The 20,508-nt window shown below is 43.3% G+C and overlaps 3 protein-coding genes across 3 annotated transcripts; all 3 read left to right on the top strand.

Moving 5' to 3' along the window:
* The first annotated feature begins 45 nt into the window (after nt 1-45).
* On the top strand, nt 46-3,102 carry mterf4 (mitochondrial transcription termination factor 4). The gene is made up of 4 exons (XM_053883284.1): nt 46-102; nt 341-752; nt 935-1,119; nt 2,079-3,102. Exons 1-4 carry the CDS (start codon nt 79-81, stop codon nt 2,463-2,465), a joined length of 1,008 nt encoding a protein of 335 aa, XP_053739259.1. The 5' UTR covers nt 46-78; the 3' UTR covers nt 2,466-3,102.
* Nucleotides 2,877-4,629, top strand: LOC128769508 (probable G-protein coupled receptor 148). Its single transcript, XM_053883283.1, has 2 exons — nt 2,877-3,008; nt 3,633-4,629. The coding sequence occupies exon 2, from the start codon at nt 3,670-3,672 to the stop codon at nt 4,627-4,629; it is 960 nt and encodes a 319-aa protein (XP_053739258.1). The 5' UTR covers nt 2,877-3,008; nt 3,633-3,669.
* A 1,693-nt stretch (nt 4,630-6,322) lies between these two features.
* klhl24a (kelch-like family member 24a) lies at nt 6,323-19,719 on the top strand. Its single transcript, XM_053883833.1, has 8 exons — nt 6,323-6,521; nt 7,654-7,762; nt 7,844-8,688; nt 9,609-9,793; nt 12,360-12,478; nt 16,445-16,633; nt 16,902-17,090; nt 17,160-19,719. Exons 2-8 carry the CDS (start codon nt 7,688-7,690, stop codon nt 17,355-17,357), a joined length of 1,800 nt encoding a protein of 599 aa, XP_053739808.1. The 5' UTR covers nt 6,323-6,521; nt 7,654-7,687; the 3' UTR covers nt 17,358-19,719.
* Nucleotides 19,720-20,508: the final 789 nt, after the last annotated feature.

Genomic DNA, 20,508 nt, shown 5'->3' with positions numbered 1-20,508 from the left:
AATAATTGACGGCTCAGCCCGGAACTAATACGCGGAAGCCATGTTGCTGCGGCGGAACTTGTTAATCGACGTACAAGCATGAGCACTCGCTGTATATTGCAGGTCAGTCCTCAAAACAAATCATTTATACAGCGCTATTTATATACAGTGAATATATTTAGCACTCAATAACCTTTGCAAAAGTGGATATTATCGTCGGCACGAAATGCGTTTGGTGTTGTTGTCTCGTTACTTTTGTCTGACGCTTTTACTGTATTTCGCGGTGGTATCGTTGCATTGTATTTATCCCGAGGAATGTTGAATTTGGAAATGTACTGATACGCTGCTTTAACCTCAACAGGCACTTCGGTGGTCAGTTTGGAGTTCCACTTGCTCTGTGTTCAATAGGCTTCAGCATGGTAGGAATGCAGTGCGTTTCCTGGCGGCCTCAAGCTGCCGGAGGAGTCTTCCAACTCACTCCAGCAATGAAGAAGCGCCACTTCCTGCCACAGAGATGAAAAATGACCAACATACTCTTCTGGACATGGGATTCACTGTCACCCAAGTGGAGGATATTTATCACTCCATGTCCAATGTCAAGAGAAATGTGGCTGCAAAACACTTTCTACCCACACTCACGTTTTTATTTGGCTTGGGCTTCAATCCCACCAGTGTGGCCAAGATCTTATTGAAATGTCCTGAACTTTACACCACCAAAGAAACACTTCTTCAGCAGCGGATAAGTAACCTGCGGAAACTGGGCTTTGTTGAAGGTGAGACATAGTTTACGGCGCATATTTGATACATGCTCATGACCACCAACTCTGCGTGTGGAGTGGATGTGAGAATAATGTCCTTCCTCTGCTGTGTCTTGGGGCCTTTTATCAGAGGAGGATGATGCTTGACGGAAGTACTGATTGTCAGCATGGTGATGTCTTTTTTTTTTTCTCTGCAGGAAGTCTTCAGAGAGTTGTGGCGTTCTATCCCGTAATTCTGAGCGTACCGGTCAAGACAGTGAAGCAAGTGGTGGTGTTCCTCAGAGAGAAGTGTCTCTTCACCCTACAGCAGGTCACCGACATCCTGAAAGTTTCTCCTGCTGTCGTCCTAGAAGATCTCAATGCCTTGGAGATTAAGTTCCAGGTTAGTCTCTTAAGACGACCAAGCATTGTTTACCTCTGTGAATAATGGCAGAGAGACCATGAACAAGTCTCACATGGCTTCTTTGTTTGTGTAGATGCGCCAAGCTGACCAGATTCATGTTATCAGGTATCTTAATTCTGCAGGTGTACACTTTAGTACTGTACTCAGCTACTCACTAAGAGAGCACACAGCTTCTATATACATAAATACATTCTAAAATATAATATTTAAAACCACTGCCAGTATCATTTGGGTTTATAACACCCCTGAAAAATAAAGTAATGAAGCCATGATGTCACCCTTAGCCATCATTCGCTGATGCAGTTGACTCTCACCTGCTCACCTGTCGTTTTATGATGTTCCCGCTGCCACTTTATTGTTCCTTAACAAACATCATCACAGAGTAAAAACATCACAGCGGCTTGATAAATATTGTGGTATTTTTAATGGCCTACGGTGTTGTATAATCACTAAATCATTTGAGGGTGAGTTAAATGTGTTCTCTCATGAGCTGCCATTTTTTAATTTCCTGCCTCTGCCATTATAAAGCACCACAGCGTGTTGGTTTCTTGCTTTGAGTGTGAGCGACACGCTGGTTATCTGCTGTTGCTGAGAGACGCCTCTCTTCAACTCTAAACGTTAACCGAATTCTTTACTTCAAAATAACATGGTGTGTATGCGTTATTATTTATGAGAGCCAACCATCAGACTGGAATTGAGTTGAATGACTGTCTTACAATCGTGAAACATATATGAAAATATGAATGCTGGACAGTGCCATCTAAAGGGGAAACAATGGCATTGCAAGGAAATGCGGAAAATATTCTGAGACGTGTTGAAGCAAATGATTTTGAGGCTCCAAATTCAGGATAGAAATGTAATTTTGGATAAATAAATAAGCTTAGCTCCTGAGATTTAGATTATTTTGTTGACTTCAGAAGTGTTCTTCCTCTCTGCAGTACGTCTACTTCCGAATGGGCATCAAACAGTCGGAGATGATAAAAGCCAAACTCTTCCGTTTCTCTCTGGAGGAGATCCGCTGTCGACACTGCTTCCTAGAGCGGAGGGGCTTCTATCAAACCCCCGACAAGAAGGGACAGACTCTGATCATCAACCCTAAACTGGACAACATCCTCTGCGTGAACCTGGACACTTTCCTCAAACGTGTCGCCAAGGCAACAGAGGAGGAGTACGACGTGTTCCGGAGACTGATGGCCAGGGAGTGGCAGGAAGAGGACCTGCCGCTTGGAGTCATTGAAGCTGATGATGAGAGTGGTGATGATGATGAAGAAGATGAGGAGGAACATTTGGGAAAGGCGGGCTACATAAAGGGTAAAAAGAAGTAACATTTAAAAGACAGCAAGGTAATTGTACACATGTTTAAATGCACTTAGATTCTGTTTATTGTTTTGCATCGAAAAGGAAGAAAGAATATCATGTTTCTTTAAGGCAGGTGGTTGGTTTGGTTCACTCGGCAACAAATATTCATGTTTTGGATGATACTTGGTTGGTCACAGTATATGTTGTCTCTTACATAGTTTTGATCTGCTAAAACTATAGCTCTTGTGGATGATCCTGCAACCAAAAATCAGAGTATATAATATGAAAGGGACGTGTGACTGGAGTCACATTTTCGCTTCAAAGGTTTGTCTTCCTGTTTTGGGGAATCAAATGAAGTCAAATGTTTATTGATATCATGGGAATCGACGGCGTTGTCGCCATGGAACAGCAGAGTGTTTGTCGTTATCTACATCCCATACATCATCTGACTGAGTCAACAAGAGGTCCATCAGATAAAAGCTGCGGGCGACTGGAGTGGAATGAAACTGGCACTGATTTATCGAAGCGTTCTGCTCTAATGGGTCCACATCACAGACGCTGCAGAGCAGGTAAGAGCTCACACTTGTTTCTGCCAATAATCCGTTCATTCTTAGTGATGTTACTGAGGATTCATCGATTGTCACTCATCAACACTAGAGGTTGAAATAAACACTTTTTTTTAAATAGATGAGTTGGATAATTTGTTTTCATGGAAACGTTGAAAAGTTTATGAGCCGTGGGTGCGACACGAGCGACAGCGACTTAATTTGGTGTTGGTTTGTTTGTTGTCATGTGGTAAGTCCAAGCATCCAACTGGGAATATAGTGGTTAAATATTCAGTGTTCACAAGGCATGGAGACTTTAAAGAGTTACCATGGCAAACAAATTACTGCACGTAGTTGAGGAGTATATGTTTTGTTTTGTTTTTTCAAATTTGGGGAGTAGATTCCCCAGACTATTATGTATAAGGAAGGATATGTGTAGATGTACCGAGCAAGTTGATAAAAGGTGTGAAACTTGAATGAAATCTAGACAAATAAAAAGTGTAATAGTCAGGGGGGGGGAGTTCTCTAGAGCAGAGGAGAACCTGTGGAGGTATGAGCTTGTTTGCAATGGTTCTTGATGTGGGGATGGCACGGTTGTATGTTACTAGAAACGCACAGGATCAGGATAGTAACCGTGTGTCTCCGTAGACGGGATGAGGCAGGTGTCGTGACCCGACCCTGGAAAATGGCAGCATCTCTTCTGGTCACCAACATCACCCAGGAGTGGATGGACAGCCTGCAGCGGTGGCACCTGGAATTCTTCTTCATCCCCACCGCTGTGGTCACCCTGGCCACTCTCCTGATCAACCCTGTTCTCCTCACGTGCATCTGTCGCTCCCGAGCTCTACGCCAGGAGACCCGCTACCTGCTGGTGGCCAACACTCTGATCGCTGACATCCTCTTCCTCATCCTCAACCTGACCACCATGGTCTGTAACCATCTGAAGGTCCAGATGCCCTGGCTGCTGTGTGAGCTGGTCACCGCAGCGACGGTCACTTCCTACTGCTCGGCCATCCTCACCGTCACACTCATGGTGGTGGACACCTATGCTGCGGTCCGCTGGCCGCTCCGGTATCATGCCCTCCTTCCGCCCTCCTTCACTCACCGCATCCTGGCCGGGGTGTGGGTCCTGGCAGCTGTCTACCCCTTCACCCTGGTGATCATGATGGAGTCTGAGGAGCTGTATCCACACGAGGAGGTGGCCGTGTGCCTGGTTCTGGTCTCTCTTGGTTTCATTCAGGTCCAGAACATTGTGGGAGTGCACATTTATTTCTTCATAGCCGCACTTCTCTGCGCCTTGCTCATTCTTTACTGCTACTTTCGCCTCTACATGGTGACCAGAACTCATGGTATCTGGCAGACCCGGTTCTCCAGAGCCAGAATGACCCTCCTGGCCCACGGCCTGCTGCTGCTCCTCTACTTCACCCCTGGATTCATCTTCACGCTGGAGCTCTTCCTGTTCCAGAAGGACGACATTAGTCACGACGTCCAAGTTTGGATCAGCACGGTGAACATGTGTGGTTTCATGCTGCTCCCCCGGGCTTTTGCTCCGTACCTGTACGGTCTGAGGTACCGAGAGGTTTCGGACTCCCTGCTGCAGCTGCTGCACCGACGCACCACGCCCAACCAGGTTATGCTGTCGTGAACACATCACCCTTGCAATAAAAGGTCATTCTTAAATGTTGTCCTTTTGAATTCATGGCGTCACCTTTTCGAAATCCAACACTGTAACAATCGTGTTTGCCGTTAAAATATGATGTAAATAGACCCGGAACAGCCATTAAAAACTACACTGCGAAATTCACAGCTTCACGCTACAGTCATGTGACCAGCTCTGGGTAGATTTGTGCAGTGGAACAGCCTCCCACACCATCAAGGTGCGGTACAGATGACTGCCTGCGTAAGTGTGTGTGTCATCCCGGTTCACAAAGTCATTATGCTCTTCCGTCCACTGGGCTGCACCAGTGATCTGTTCTGGAGGCATCAGCAACCGGAAGCTCCAGTTCAGGGCAGGTGTCGTAGAGCAGTATGCTGATCATGCCTCTCCTAACTGTTTGGGAATCTAACTCTGAATAAATTATTCATTTACACATTTTTTTAAATGTATTATTCATTTTCTTTATTTTGATCCCCTCATTCAAGTGGCTCTACAGACCAGGTAGCTTTTTTTATATTTATTCAATTTTCCAATTTATTTTTGTGGACTCCTAGTTGGGTTTCTCACAAAATGAGTTTCTCATGTTCCCTCACTAAGCTGTTCCTTGTTTTAAAACGCTTCTCTGAGGTCAACGTGGGCTGACTGGTACCAATGCATCACTCCAGTCTTAGTATTGATGTATATTTTAAAGCAGATAAACCAGTAAGAGAGGTAAACTTCATGCTTTGAGTATGTTCAGTCAAGTAAAGTTTTGATGCTCTAGAACTGCCGACTACCTATTTGTCAGTGCACCAAACTTGGTGTCCACTCAGTACGTTTGGCTTTGTATTTGAAGCGCTAGATCCCTTCCTCTGCTGCTTCTAATTATCTTGAATTGTTCACCACATTCCTACTCAAGTGCTGTGACTTGAACACGCTCTCCAGACTTCCAGCAAAGATTGAGATGACAGGGTGTTTGAGACCTTCTGAGTGGGTGACCTTGTGGATGATGACTTTTTGTGCCCATCCATCAGAGCCAGACTATGTCCTGATTTATAGGTGGAATAAAATAACTGCTCTCTAGTTGTTAAAAACTTTTTTTTTTTTCATTTAAACAGGCTGATGATCACCAGCTCACAAAGCTGTTCTGTTTGGCTGCAGCCACCTTGAGATGTGTTGTTGTTGTTGTTGTTGCCCTTTGACCGGCATGGCCGCGTCTCAGGTGAGTTCACGACAGAATGCAGCCTCCTACGAGTGAACTCCGTGTACTCACCCTCAGGGCTGAGAACAAAGTGGGACGTTTTCGGGGAACTCGGTCGAAAACACTGCGAAGCTCTTTTGCAATAGGTTACGGAAGTTATGACACCGTATATAAAGAAAGCTCCTCCTTCTCTTGCGACCGACAAAAACATCACGCAACATTTCACTCGGCTTTTGCGAGCTCATTAAAAAATAATTTGGTATAAAGTATAAACTCCTGCTTTGTGTGTTTTGTTCATCCGCTGACGTCATTCGTGTTTAACTTTTATCGCCATCACAATCCGCGTTTGTTTGCAAACAAAGGAAAGCCACGCGGGCAGACAAGGCTATCTGGGAAACGTAGTTCTCTCGCCTTCAAACGCCACATTCTGTGAGCTGCTCGAACTACAATTACCCAGAATGCACCGGCGACACTATGTTTTTTTCTTTCCTCTGGCGTTGCAAGTATATATGAGCGCCGTGTTTACTGTTAGACAGAGACAGCTCTTTGTTTTTGTCAGCGCTCCGCTCTCACCATGTCCGCGCAGACCCGCAGTGTGTGCCGTAGTTATCCCCAGTTATTCTAAACAACTCCTCCATATTGTTGTGAACGCGTCAATTCAGGCTGTAAAGGAAGCTTCATCTGGAAACTTCTCCCTGAGGTAACACATTTCTCTTGTTGTCTTATTTGAGAACTACGCATTTTGGCGGCATGTCGGCATTTTTTGGCCTTTATTTTGTTAGCCGAGTATGGAAGAAATTCGTTGACGTGAGAGTCAAAATACATTAAGAAAATAAACTTTAAATACAGATTTTTTAAATAGACCACGAAACAAATTTAAATGTATTCGACATGTAACTCTAAAATATTAGGTTTTCTTTATTATTTTTCATAATTTGGAACATCCCTCATGTTTTTACGTCACAGAGAAGAACAAAGAAAGGTTTGCACATGCGACATCCTCCTGTGGTAGAACCTGTCTTTGTAGGTCCATCGTTCTGTTGGAACCATCACACGTGAACCACTTGAGTCACCGAGACAATGTTAAAAATAACTGAGTAGATGACCGCGTTGGATTTACTTTACGTTGACTAATAGAATGTGACCAACATCCAGAGGTCTTTTGAAATGTGTTCGGGACACTTGTTGAGCTGCGAGGATGTGGCGGTTGATCGCACCCCTGCCCCCATTCTTCAAAAACAAACCTGGCTGACAGTGAACTTGGCTGGATCGTTGCTCAACCGCTCTCCCACCTGCTGTTCCCTCCATGTCACGGAGTCCTTTGTGCTGCAGGGTATCGCTCCTCATTCACATGTTTGAACGACGAGGGGCAGATGTGCATTACACCCCCCAACCCCTCCAAAAAAAAAGTATTTATTTCGCATGTGCTTGAGAGTCACGTTTTGTGTTGGCCACATGGTGCTCCCTGGGGTTTGGTCTAATTTGTTTACATGTGGCGAACGAGGTCAAGGTGCTCAAGATCTAGTTACAGCACCATTCAGGAATAGATGTGTAATTATTGTATTTGACATTATTATATTTAAAATAAGGATATGATCTAAGATGGCAGGTGGATTGTGAATTACACATCATAATGGAAAATGACTTAAAATAAATAAAAAAGTGTTTAATATTTGAACTAAAATGCAGTTTATAAATATAAGTTGATAATTCTTGGGGGGGAAATACTAAAAATAATAAAAGAGGCAGCAGGCAGAGGCCACACTTTCACCAGACTTCATATTACATCAAGTCAGCCAGTGTTATATTTACAGTTATTCTTCATTCCTCAGGTTTTCTCTGAAATAGAGAGCAAACGTTACGAAAATGGTTCTGATTCTGGGCAGACGCATGAACAGAGAGGATTCTGGGATCAGAGAATCTCCAGCAGTCAAACGCAAGGTCGGTGAAAACAAAAGAAAAGTATCTAACAGTGTCCTCTGTGCTTCAACCGATTAAAGTTTTTGTCTTCTATTGCCTCAGGTGTTTGAAGTTGACCAGAAAAACCTTGCCTGTCAGGATGTCTTCGACTTCTGCTCAGGTGCGTCACACTCTGACGGCATCCTGCAAGTGTTTAATGAGTTCCGTGACTGCCGCTTGTTCACTGATGTGGTCATAAGCGTGCAAGGTCGCGAGTTCCCGTGCCACCGTGCCGTGCTCTCGGCCTGCTCCTCTTACTTCAGAGCCATGTTCTGCAACGATCACAGAGAGAGCCGCGAGATGCTGGTGGAGATCAACGGCATCCTTGCCGAGGCCATGGACTCATTCCTGACCTACGTTTACACCGGCCGAGCTAAGATCACCACAGAGAACGTGCAGTTCCTCTTCGAGACCTCCAGTCTTTTTCAGATTTATACCCTGCGTGACGCCTGCGCCAAGTTCCTGGAGGAACAGCTGGACCCTTGCAACTGCCTGGGCATCCAGCGCTTTGCCGATGCGCATTCCTTGAAGCAGCTAGCCGGTCGCTGCCGCAGCTACGCTCTCGCCAACTTCTCAGAGGTAGCGCAGCACGAGGAGTTCTTGGACCTGCGCAAGGAAGAGCTGGAAGAGTACACCGCCAGTGACGAGTTGTCCGTTGGGAAGGAGGAGGTGGTCTTTGAGGCGGTGATGCGCTGGGTTTACCACAGCGTGGAGCAAAGACGGCCCCTGCTGAAAGTCCTGCTGCACCACGTGCGCCTGCCGCTTCTTCACCCCAACTACTTCGTCCAAACAGTCGAAGGAGACCAGCTCATCCAGAACGCCCCAGAGTGCTACCAGCTCCTCCATGAGGCGAGACGCTACCACGTCCTGGGAAATGAGATGATGTCACCGAGAACCCGGCCTCGCAGGTTGGTCGACCAGTTATTCCTGAACCCGTTTGCTGGCAATATTATTTGTAGTTGTGTAACTTGTTTAATTCAGTCTTCACCTGCTGAGAAGGAAGAGCTTCACGGTTATAATTGCGTAGCTGCCGGCGATAAAGGCTTGCATTGTTGTATGTCTGCTCTTCAGCACCAGGGAGTGTTATTGAGTTGTTTTCTATGGGAATGTTTATGGTGAATCAGCATGTTCATAAACACACCAGTTCAGTGGAACATAGACCTTTGACTTGACCCTTTTTTCTTGCTGAAATGTTACACACTAAATTCATACTAGCCATAATGTCGTCCTTTTGACCAAAAACCAAGGTTCGGGGTGAAAAGGAAGTCGTCACTTGTGAGTGTGTGACGTGGGACGGTGTTTTGTCTCAGTATCCAGGCAGATCTGTGTCAGACCGACCGACCGACCAGCAAAACAAGCAGTTGAGTTGAGCGCGCACTTGCTGCGGCTTTGTTTGCCCGAGGTGCGAAAGCCTGTTCTGCTCTGAACACATGCCCTCTCTGTGTCTGTACCTGGCAGCTGGTTTCCTGGAAGCCCTCCAAGTCTAGTTAGTCACGTAATAGACCATGTACACAAAATGTAAAACTGCTCCCAGATGGGCCGATTTTCTTTGTTTGTTTTTCTATGAAACATATCTCCTCTGTACACGTGATCTCTTTTTTATTTATTTATTCATTTTTCACATAAAATGTTTGTGTTACTTAGAAATGATGGCTCGACTTAAAAGTGACCTTTGCCTTGTAGATAACTGAAGCATGACTTTTCCGTCTGGAATAATAAATCTGAGCTGTGTTTATGACCTCATTTTCCACATCAACATTTCAGATGTTTTGTGTTCATATCTTCGATTAGAAGTCTTGTCAGTCACTGGGTTTCACTTCTTTTGCAGGTCGACCGGCTTCTCTGAGGTGATTGTGGTGGTGGGCGGTTGTGAGAGAGTCGGAGGATTCAATCTGCCCTACACCGAGTGCTACGATCCGGTCACAGGAGAGTGGAAATCTCTGGCCAAACTCCCCGAATTCACCAAGTCTGAATATGCTGTCTGCGCCCTGCGCAATGACATCCTGGTGTCAGGTGAGAAATTTACCTTCTATGTAGAATAGAATGTAGTGAATTGGAACTTGGAAATTGAATCAAGCTTATTTTAAGCCAACATTGATCCATGTTTTCTATACTATTTATAAAAGCCTGTTAAATGGCAGCAAAACATTGTAGAATAGTGTTTAAACACACAAAAACTCAATCTGTTGAACTGCATTTAAAGGATAAATAAATTACTAAACATCATTTAACCGCCAAGTTCGGCTATAAATACTCATGGTTTGGAAAGTGCAGTGAGCTTTTTTTGTCTGTGCTTCCAGGAAAATGCATAGAAACTTCACATATGCATGCAAGGATTGTCTGTGTTCCAACAGCCGCCTTGACAGTTAAAATAGAAAACAGTTGACATGCTAAAAAAGGGGAAATAGTTCAGCTCCCTTCCAGCAAAGAATGGTTTAGCTCTCGCTGTGCCAAGTCCTCACGTGTGTGCTATCTACCCCGCTCAAGAGTTCAGTGGAAAAGTCAACACACCCGCCCTCCCTGTCTGTTTCTCCGTCTCACCCTCACGCATGCTCACTGGGGATCTTCCATGACGTTTTCTTTCTCCCCTCAAAGTGTTTTGGCTCATTTCTCGCCTGTTTGGACGTCTCATTTACTGCGTTCTGTAGCAGTAACTGGCCAGAGGAGTTAAGACAAGAAATAGTTTGGCGTGCTTCCATGCACAGCACAGCTGCTTAAAGCTGCTGACTTAAATTGGATGTGCCTCAAATAGAACTTTTGAGTGCCTCGCTCCCTTGTCTGTCTGCCTTTTACATCAAGATCACTGTTGATAAACACTTGGACTGTATTTGTGTTAGAGATGCTTTGAGTGCAGCCAGTTTATAGGCTGCCAGGATTGAAGATGGTGGCTATGGAGGCTTGTTTTTATATTCCTTCCATCATTGTCTTTACCCGCTTGTTCTGAGGCGGCCACACTTCCTGGTCCAAATCAGTCTGCTGTGGCTGAGGGATTAAAAACAATTAGAGAGCAGTTCATGTGTTGCTTTTAGGGCTGGATTTTAAACGTGTTAATTCATTTCAGTCTCTCAATAACACAGTTTAATAGCGTATAAACTTCCTTCAATTCCATTCCATGCCAATTGCAACACGTTGTACAGCATGATGTGGTCCATGATGGAGACTGAATGAGAAACACATATCAGTGGAGCATCTGCCCACTGATGTGTCCAGATTCAACTTATGCAAGTGCCAGCAAAAATGCTGTTGTCAAACTCAAGGCTTGTGGGCCAAATGCAGCACGCCAACTTGTTTCATGTGGCCCTCAGAAGCTTGGAAAGCCTTTCATTTGAGTTCGTATTACTATAATATTTAACACTTAGCATAACCATACAAAAAACATGATCTCCTATCTCATTCAACCGACTGTTTTTTTGGAGATTATAGATGTCTGCGATTAATCCAGAAACTTCCGGGAGCAGGATACTTGTGGCAGTTTCACGGTGGAAGCCAACCAACATTTCTCTCCAGGCTGGCAACATGCCCTGCTTGCAACAGACAGTGTTTAGAGTTTAACCCTTGTGTGGTTGAGTTTGACCCTCTTCTTGCTGAGCCCCAAACAATCTTCACTGAAATGGCATAAATGACATTACTCTGTGTAAAATACATTCTTAACTCAGACAGGAAGAACTTTTATTTGACCCTATAGGTAGCCAGCGGAAGGTGACATCATAGTCAAAACAGGTTGCCTCATTTCCTTTGTCACTCATGAGACAACACTTCATCAACAAGACAAATGCTGCTTTTGACGTATAGTGCAGCAATTACGGTTGCCTCAGCAAACAAAATGCTATATTATTGTTCTTGTAAATCACCCAAGTAGCCACGCTCAACCCGGTGTCTTGCGACAGCGGTGAAGGTTACGCACTTGTCTATCACCACATTCGTATGCAAATACTCCTAAAATGGAAGCCTCAGAGGAGGCAGACTTTCTGGCTCTTTCAAGATCTCACGCATAAAACTTGCAGCGGCACACTTCCTCATCTGGTCGCCTCTTGTCTGCTTATAGCTGTTATGATGAGGTATTATTAGATATGCCTGATCTTTAATTCCCCTCATCTGCCACCCACCGCCCCGTACTGAGCTGGAGAAGAAAGATTTATTAAGATTCTAACGTCTCTTTTAAACATAGGGAGTGAGTTGATCTTAAAAGTCACTGGTAGCTACACTGTTATTACTGCAGGTGCTCTGCACTCGCCGTTTCAACATTATGGCTAATTGTTAGACCGTAATTCACTCGACAAACAGAAGCCAGGCACATTGAGACACACACTGACTCTGTTCCTCTGAGACGGTATAGAATGAGGAAGTTAGAGAGTAACTTGAGCGTCTTGTCTTGGCTTGCTGAAAACGTGTCAAGTCACATGACAGAGTTGCCACACATGTGCTCCACTTCTGTATAGACTAATCTATGTATATTGAGGTCAATGGGGACGTGTATATACCAAGCAAATGGGGTCCTTTGGTGAAATGAGTCTGCCGGTGATGTCTGTGAGATATAATCTCAGATGAAATGCTGGAGCAATTTTGTTGTCTTTTTCAGGCGGGCGCATCAACAGTCGTGATGTTTGGATGTACAACTCGCAGCTCAATCTGTGGATCAGAGTGGCTTCTCTAAACAAAGGTCGCTGGAGGCACAAGATGGGAGTTCTGCTGGGGAAGGTAAACAGTCCAACAAATAAAACTAGACAGCTGTTAAGATGGAATAGCAAGTCAAGTTATATGTTGAGACTTGGATCCCAAACAAAGTCAAATAATCATTGAACAACGTGGTTTGCGATTACATAATTTAAAATTTGAATTGCAGTATAACAGGGGTCTTAAAGATATGGCCCGCAGGCTATTTGTGGCCTGCAGGATGCAGTTCAGTGGCCCACCACTGGTTGCCCAATCCTACCATGGGTGTGACCCCAACTGCCTCTTAGTCCAGCAAGATGGTTAGAAAACAGCACAGATAAATTCAAAACATGAACTTAATCCCTGAATTTACAAGTATTTTGTGTACTGCTGTGGTACTTTCATTATTTTTCTGTCAGAGGGCATCAAATGTAACTCATATCTGTGTTTTGGGACAAGAAAAAATATCCCGTTAGAAATGAACAATTTAAATGCTGCTGCTGCCTCATGCAGTTTTTCTCATGGCATTTTAAACACACAGTTGTGTTTGTCAGGGAGGAATGACTACTTTACTTTCGTAGTCATCATCAATGCTGAGTATTGAGTCATCATGAGTCACAGTTGTTGGACTCAGAAAGTTGAGACTTTGTTTTGCACCCAAATATGACAACAATGAGAGATTTGGATTTTCCGAGAGGCTGCGGATTCTTATGCTTAACTGTGCAGGTCTGAGCAAAGCTACTGCAATATGAGCCGAATATTTCGGCACGTGACCCGTTTGGCTGTGTGTCAGAGTCAAGCGTATAACCAGATGGACATTCTTGTTTGAGGGCATTCAGAGTTTGATGGATGTTTGCCAGCGCCTAACACTTGCAGGGACCAGCTCACTCCTACAGCGCCGATCATATTTCTTGGTTTGCTGCGTTTGCATATTGTGCCCCTCAAGTCCTTCATTGTTCTCGAGGAATGCTGTTTACGAGACAAAAATAACAGTGTTTGTCCTAAATATTTGAGACCTGTGTGCCCCAGTCCATGCGTGTGTGTGTTTACAGCAAAGACAGAGGATCGATAGCCCTCGCACTAGGAGGGTGTTGTCATAGTGAAACATAGTTGAAAACAGATTTGTTGATTTGCAGATCCCCCAGGCCCCACGTGGCTTTTTTGTTTTTCAAATGAATTTCTACAGCATAGAAATGATGAATAAAAAGAAACTCCTCTGTTGTGGTCACGTTTGAATGTCTTTCACAACAGAGTGAGGTCATCAGCACAATGGTCACACTTCAGATGAAACAGTCAGTCATTAACTCCTTTTACTCGCTGTGCACAGTTTTTGCCCTGGTGCTGAGTAAGCATGAAGAAGTGCTATATAAGTAAAAGCCATGGTTGTCAACTTCTTCACACGAGGCCACGAGATTAATAACACAAACAAAGTTGTGGTCTTGAACAGTAAATATTTATGGTGTCATTAACACTAAACTGAAGTTTGAATGTGTCTCCATTTGAATTATTTTTAGCGTCTCTGTGTCAAAATTGTCGTAATCTGCGACTAAACAGTTGCAGGATTTCTGTCTGCATTTTTTGAAACAATGACAGAGCAACAAGGCCTGACAGAGAAACAAGGAAGCAGAGGAGGAATTTGGACATTTGTTGAATTGGTGGCAATAAATAGGCTAGTTTTTGATCACAATCTGTAAATCTTGTGCTAATCTGCGGTCATCCTCAGCAGGTCTGTCATTTTTTATGTCTGGCCAGATGAGTATGTCCACCTCCATGATGTGTTTTCTGCTTATTGTTTTGTTTCCACTTCATTTTAATACGGCGTGGCCGCTCTTGTTGAAGCTGTGGCGGTGTGCTATGATCTTCACGTGTCGATGAGTTGCGTCGTAATATTAACTTGCCTTGTTTTTGCTGAGCTTAAAATTAGTCTTTTACTTAATTGTAAGCGAAAGGTCTTTCTTTGTGGGCCGCATTAACTTACCTGGTGGGCCGGATGTGGCCCCCAAGCCTCGAGTTTGAGCCACATGATAAAAAAAATGAAACAAAACAGATGACATAAATGACAGTAGCGATAGTCTCAAGGTTGAAAGTTAGGGTTTTCTTTCCTGTCGTTACTTTCATGTGCACAGACCTGGTAGTTAGAATACACACACACACACACACACATTCCTGGAAGACGTAATTCCCAGAGGATGTACATGTCTCTGAGCACTTCCTGTGTCTGCCCCACACGTGTATTCACCCCACTCTTCTGTCTGTCTTCTGTTGCTCAGATTTGCTTCGTTCTTTACCCCAGAATAAACCTCGCACGCAAGGTTATTGTTTTTAGCTGTTAAAAACAGAAGTCTTTAGTAGTACCTGATCATTTCCTCATTCAGGGTGTAATTTCCATCTGTTGATGCAGCTCTGAAGTTCCCTTCACAAGAGCAGAGGGTGTGTTGTCAACAAGGAGAAGTCATTCATGTTCAGGCAACTCTATGCAGATCAAACAAGTGGTGTTAACACATTAAGTGGGCCGCACATGCTCAGTCAAAGCCTTTCTCTGCCGTCATAAACACTGGAACCTTTTTTTCTGTTAGATGCTCATTTCTAAAAGTACGCAGCTGCGCACACAAGTACTTTTAAGAATACACGCACAGACGTCCCTGATTATTCCTCCATCTGCTTTGATAACCGTTTTCAGTTGTGGAGGCTGGCCAATGCAAATGTTAATATTTATGTGAACTTCCTGCTCTTTGCTTCTTTTATCTCTCTCTCTCTCTCTCTCTCTCTATTCCTGCCTCCCCCCCTTCACTAAATTGGGGAAGAGAACAGCCTGAGGGTTTCCGTTGCATAAGCTTGTTGATGAAGTTCTTGTGTTTTTGGCAGCAGAAGCGCAGCTCAACGTTGCATCAGATCTTTCTAGAGGTATAGATGGAATTGATCATAGATCTTCACCTTCGACCTACTTGTTAACAAATGCATGCACAGAAAACAAGGAAAGAAAATCCATGGTTTTGTCACATATATAGAGCTAATAGAGTAAATATAAAATTAGAAAAAAAAGACAAATACCATTATGAAAAGAGACTTATTGGTACAATTATTCATGCATACATGATCTACACGAATATATAGCATCACATAATAACAACATTGTTAGAATGGAAGCAATACCAATATTAATAGGATAAAAAAGTATTAATATAAAGGTAAAATAGGAATGTACAAAATGGGTTGTATGATCTTATAATACTTAATTTTATATTCATTTTGTTTTTAGATTCGTATTATAAACAATACACATTATTTGGAGATAATATATATCTCCAAATATAATATATATATTTGGAGATATATATTATAATCTCCAAATATATGGAGATTATATTTTTAAGGAGCCAATACCTGTGTTTCAGTGGTAGAAAGGCATATTTTTTTCAAAAATTCTGTTGAGGGCCAATACCATTTGACCATGAAAAAGCCATTAATTGATAAAATATTATAATGTAATTCACACTTGAAATTGTAAACTTTTGTTTAGGATTAAATTAGTATTGATCTAGTAAAATATATTATTAAGCAGCCCGGCTTTAGGTGAACATTTTTGAAGGTTCATACAGGCAAAGGGCAACTGGTGGCCTCGGGGCTGCACTTTGCTCAGGTCGGGGTCGCTAAAAAAATGGCCCATTACAAGCACATGATCCAGACAAGTGTCTCCAGCTGTAGGGCAGAGGGCAGGAACAATGTGTGTCCTTTACTCCCGATAGACTGGTTTTCTTTGTGTTGACGTTCTGTCATTCAGAATCACAAACCTGAAATGCTTCCTGAAAAGACGTTCTTCTTCAGAACACCTCATTGTTAGTTGGAAAACATAGCTGTAGCATGACGAGACCTGCAACGTATCTGGCACTTGAGTAGCATTTATCTAAGGAAATCTTCCTTCCTGTTCGGATCCAGTGAGACCTGCATTCACTTCTTGTGTGTTCATCTGCGGATTTGTTTTTTATATCAAAGACGTATTTATTTTTTCAGGTCTACACCGTCGGAGGCTACGACGGCCAGAGCCGCCTGAGCAGCGTGGAGTGCTACGACTCCTTCTCAAATCGCTGGACCGAAGTTGCTCCAATGAAAGAGGCAGTCAGCTCTCCAGCGGTGGCCAGCTGTGCCGGAAAGCTCTTTGTGATCGGAGGAGGGCCGGACGACAACACCTGTTCAGACAAGGTGAAAAATGAATATCCAAACATGCACTTAGGTACATAGTGATGACGGCTCGGGGCTTCTCTCTATACTTTTGAAAATTACAAGGGAAAAGCACCAGTGTAGTCAGTAAGTCTCAAGAGCAACGTAGCGTGGCCAAAGACATATGTATACTTTAACATTCTGTGTATACATGATCAGCTTTGCTAAGTAGATCACTATAAATAGCGACAGCAAGTAGAACAGATATTGTGTGCTGACTGACGTAGTGGTTTGTGCCTGTGTGTGACAGGTTCAGTGTTATGATCCAGAGACCAACACCTGGCTGCTGCGAGCCAACATCCCCATTGCCAAGCGCTGCATCACAGCCGTGTCCCTCAACAACCTGATCTACGTGTGCGGCGGCCTCACCAAGTCCGTCTTCTGCTACGACCCAGCCGAAGATTACTGGATCCACGTGGTCCACACCTTCAACAAACAGGTACCACAATGATTATTGATTACTTTTGCCGAAGGCGCATTCTGGAACTGGGATGTTTCTTCTGAGCAGGAGAGCTGCGGCATGTCCGTGTGCAACGGCAAGATCTTCATCCTGGGCGGCAGAGGGGAGAACGGAGAGGCCACGGACTCTATCTTGTGTTACGACCCGGCGACGGGGATCATCACGGGAGTGGCGGCGATGCCAAGACCCATCTCCTACCACGGCTGCGTCACCATCCACCGCTTCAACGACAAGTACCACAGATAGCTGTGGACAAACCAACACGCTCATGAGGGCAAACACGGGGAAAAGTGACTCATCTAATCTCTTCATCTCAGACACAGTGTGGGCTCTGTCGCCTGCGATTTCTTTACCACGAGCTTAATCTGTTGTAGAATCCTATAGCAGCAAGTTTACAGAGGGTTGATCACATGAACAAGTGTGAGGGCTGGAAAGAAAGCCAACTTTTGTTGCTTTGAACATGAAGTTTTCAATAGATTGAAAACATTACGGATTGAAGATCATCACTCCTTCTTTGAAAAATTTAAATCCAAGCAGACAATCGTTCATTTCTCAATCTGTTTCACTCTGTTTTGTTAAATTCCTCCTTCTTCTTGCCGACTGAAAGCACCAGTCAGAACCAGAGGGATTATAACCCCTGTACCTTGGGGTTGTTGTGGCAACCTTCTATTTTCAAGTGTACCCAATGAAAGTGGCTACAAATGAACGAATATAAAAATGCAAAGATGATGAATGAGTAGTCAGGAACCCGAGTGGTGAAGGAAAATATCAATAGTTCCTCAACACGTGAGGCAACTTGTGGTCAAAAATCTTTCAACACAACTGAGCGAACAATCCTGTGCGGTTGAGATGAAAATGCAGATAAAATTCATGCTGATAAAATTGGAGAGAAAAAATGTTCGAAGGTATCAACTGATCAAGCTTCAGCTTTCACCAGGGTTTTCCACCACTGTTGAAACTCAAAACTGTTTTGCAAGCTTCACTCTCAAATTTCCTTTTTCCTCATCATGATCCGGCACTTCCAGTTAACTCTTGAACACTGATGTCACAATCAAGAACTATTTTCCACCCAAAACGCTTCTTACTTGTGTCAACGTGAACAGACCTGAGCGATGTTGCTGCTGGTGAGGCAGATTCACTGAGCCATAAACGTCTCGGTTTCAAGGATGTCATGTGACCACAATTTAAACGTCAGTGTTCTTGGGTTATTGATCTGTTTTCCGTGCTCCAGCTGTGTCACCCCCTTTCAACCAACTTTTTTTTTTTAAAAACCTTTTTACACTTCTTATTGACATGTTTTAAGTTATACATTTTTTAAGTACTTTTATATCAACATCATTGATTTTAGTATTTGTGTTTTTCCATCACTTCCATGGTGTTGTGGGTTCGTGGGTGGTTGTGTAGCCTTCGTAGATCAAACTCAAACGATGTGTCGTTGTGTTTTCAATATGTGACTTAGTGGCTTTTATGACGAAGACTGGACCGAGTGGAGCCGAAGAAGATTTATTGTTGAGTGGTACCTGGTGACAGGGCTATTCACTAATGCTGGCACCTCCCACCTGTGCACTTGCATGTTAAAATGTAACTCGGGGTAACCAAAGAAACCTCCAGGTGTGAGTGTGTGATAGACTGTGTGTGTGTGTCTGTAAGTAGCACTGCGATACCTCACACAGACAGGGACTGATTGGAGTGAGTGGGCAGTAGAAGTCACCTTTTAGTGTTGATAGACTCCAGACATTGCTGTGAATATGTGTATTTAAGTTGTGTGTTTTATTTTCTATACGTGAAAGCCCCAATTGTGCACTTTGACAGAATCCTGTTAAAAGTAATTTTTCTTTTTTTTTTTTTACTGTATCAGTAAATGTTCTTTGCTTTCATAAGACGTATGGTAGAGTGGTTGTCGAGTGGCTTTCCAGCTCCTCCTGTTGGTTTCACATCATTAATAGACACTTGAAGTCAAAATGGATTTTATTGGCAAAAGTGAAAAAGTGTCCTTAAAAAGATGAATTTTTGTGTAGCATTTTGCCCCAGAGTTTGTTGATGCAGATGCTTAGAGTGTGACTTAAGCTCAAAAGAAAACATGGAGCAGTTTGCTGCTGAATCCCAAACAAACATCACCGACAAGAGGAGCGTGAAAGCAGTGGAGCGTGTCACTTTAAAGAGGGAGATCGACGAGTGTGAGAGAACCATGAGTGTGTGTGCGCGTCTGTGATATCATCGAGTATTTACTCCAAATATAGTGATTTGATTTCTTGAATAATATCACTTTTCATACCATGTTTGCTGAACGGTGGTTTATCGATTTACTTGTTGGGTTTTTTATTTGATTGGGGATGTATTTCAGTTGATGTTTGTTAAACACCAGTGATGATGGATGTTGAATGCAGATGTTGCCCAACCAAGAGTCCCAAAGTGGATGAGGAGAAACCGTGTGTTAGTGCCTTACAAAATATAACATGCCTTGGTTAGAGATTTAAGAACATCATTTTGTAGTCAATTTTGACTTTAGGTATGTTTGGTGTGATGTTTTCACCTACTTCCTGTCAGTTTACTTTTCATTTCTATACTGCAGTGTGATTGTAATATTGACAACAATAAAGTTTTTCTTCTCAAATAAGATCTGTTTACTGTCATGTCCTGCCTCAATATTGGAGCTGACTCAACTAATCTTTCTTGTGAAACAAATGTACATACACTTTGAAAATGTAAGTCAAAGTTCAGTAGAAACTCTGGAATGTGATGGAGATGGAGATTGGCTTCAAGGAGAAGTTATCTCTGAATTCGCAGGAAGTGTGAGATGCTTTGTCCAGATGTAGAAGCCATCTGTGGATCTGCCTCCATCAGACTTGCTCCGTTCCTTCACCAGTGGGATTCTTTGTAAACCATATAGTCATCATCGACTGAACCTGATTTTTAGAGAACACGTCGACAAAAGAAGCACTTTCATTTTGTCACCAAAAAAGTGTGTTGTTATGATTCTATGGTGAATAGTAAGTCTCCTGTTTATATGTCTATATATTTTAAATTATATATGCAGTGTATGCCAATTCGTCTTCGAGAAAACTCTCAACAAGTATGCAGATGTTAAACCTGGGGCACAGAAGCATTAAATATATAGCATAATTTATTTATTTATTTTTAATTTAAATTCAGTAAAAGCCTACAGCCTCTCTATGACGATCCCTGTTTATTTAGTTAAAAGAGTGGCAGTTGGAAAGACAGATGGTGTCTTCTAACAAGAGTCAGGGGCGCAATAACATGTTTATTTCTATGTGGTTTTTATCTATTCTCAGGCAGTTGTGATGATAATAAAGATAAGGTTCCCACCTGGCCAGTTATTAATGGACCAGGCGTCTATTTAGTAAAACAGTGACCCCTGCTGGCTCTAGCGCCGAAA

Source organism: Synchiropus splendidus, chromosome 13 (genome assembly GCF_027744825.2).
Source record: "Synchiropus splendidus isolate RoL2022-P1 chromosome 13, RoL_Sspl_1.0, whole genome shotgun sequence".
NCBI lineage: Eukaryota > Metazoa > Chordata > Actinopteri > Syngnathiformes > Callionymidae > Synchiropus > Synchiropus splendidus.
Note: the sequence above shows the minus strand (reverse complement) of the source record. Positions and strands in the feature narration are given on the sequence as shown.

What these genes read in the sequence shown, in the direction of transcription:
- mterf4 (XM_053883284.1), top strand. Translation starts at nt 79, where the DNA reads ATGAGCACTCGCTGTATATTGCAG. An exon ending in GAAACTGGGCTTTGTTGAAG is followed by an intron (nt 753 to 934) that starts GTGAGACATAGT and finishes TTTTCTCTGCAG; the next exon opens with GAAGTCTTCAGAGAGTTGTG. An exon ending in CCTTGGAGATTAAGTTCCAG is followed by an intron (nt 1,120 to 2,078) that starts GTTAGTCTCTTA and finishes TCCTCTCTGCAG; the next exon opens with TACGTCTACTTCCGAATGGG.
- LOC128769508 (XM_053883283.1), top strand. Translation starts at nt 3,670, where the DNA reads ATGGCAGCATCTCTTCTGGTCACCAACATCACCCAGGAGTGGATGGAC.
- klhl24a (XM_053883833.1), top strand. Translation starts at nt 7,688, where the DNA reads ATGGTTCTGATTCTGGGCAGACGCATGAACAGAGAGGATTCTGGGATC. An exon ending in CCGAGAACCCGGCCTCGCAG is followed by an intron (nt 8,689 to 9,608) that starts GTTGGTCGACCA and finishes CTTCTTTTGCAG; the next exon opens with GTCGACCGGCTTCTCTGAGG. An exon ending in ACAACACCTGTTCAGACAAG is followed by an intron (nt 16,634 to 16,901) that starts GTGAAAAATGAA and finishes TGTGTGTGACAG; the next exon opens with GTTCAGTGTTATGATCCAGA.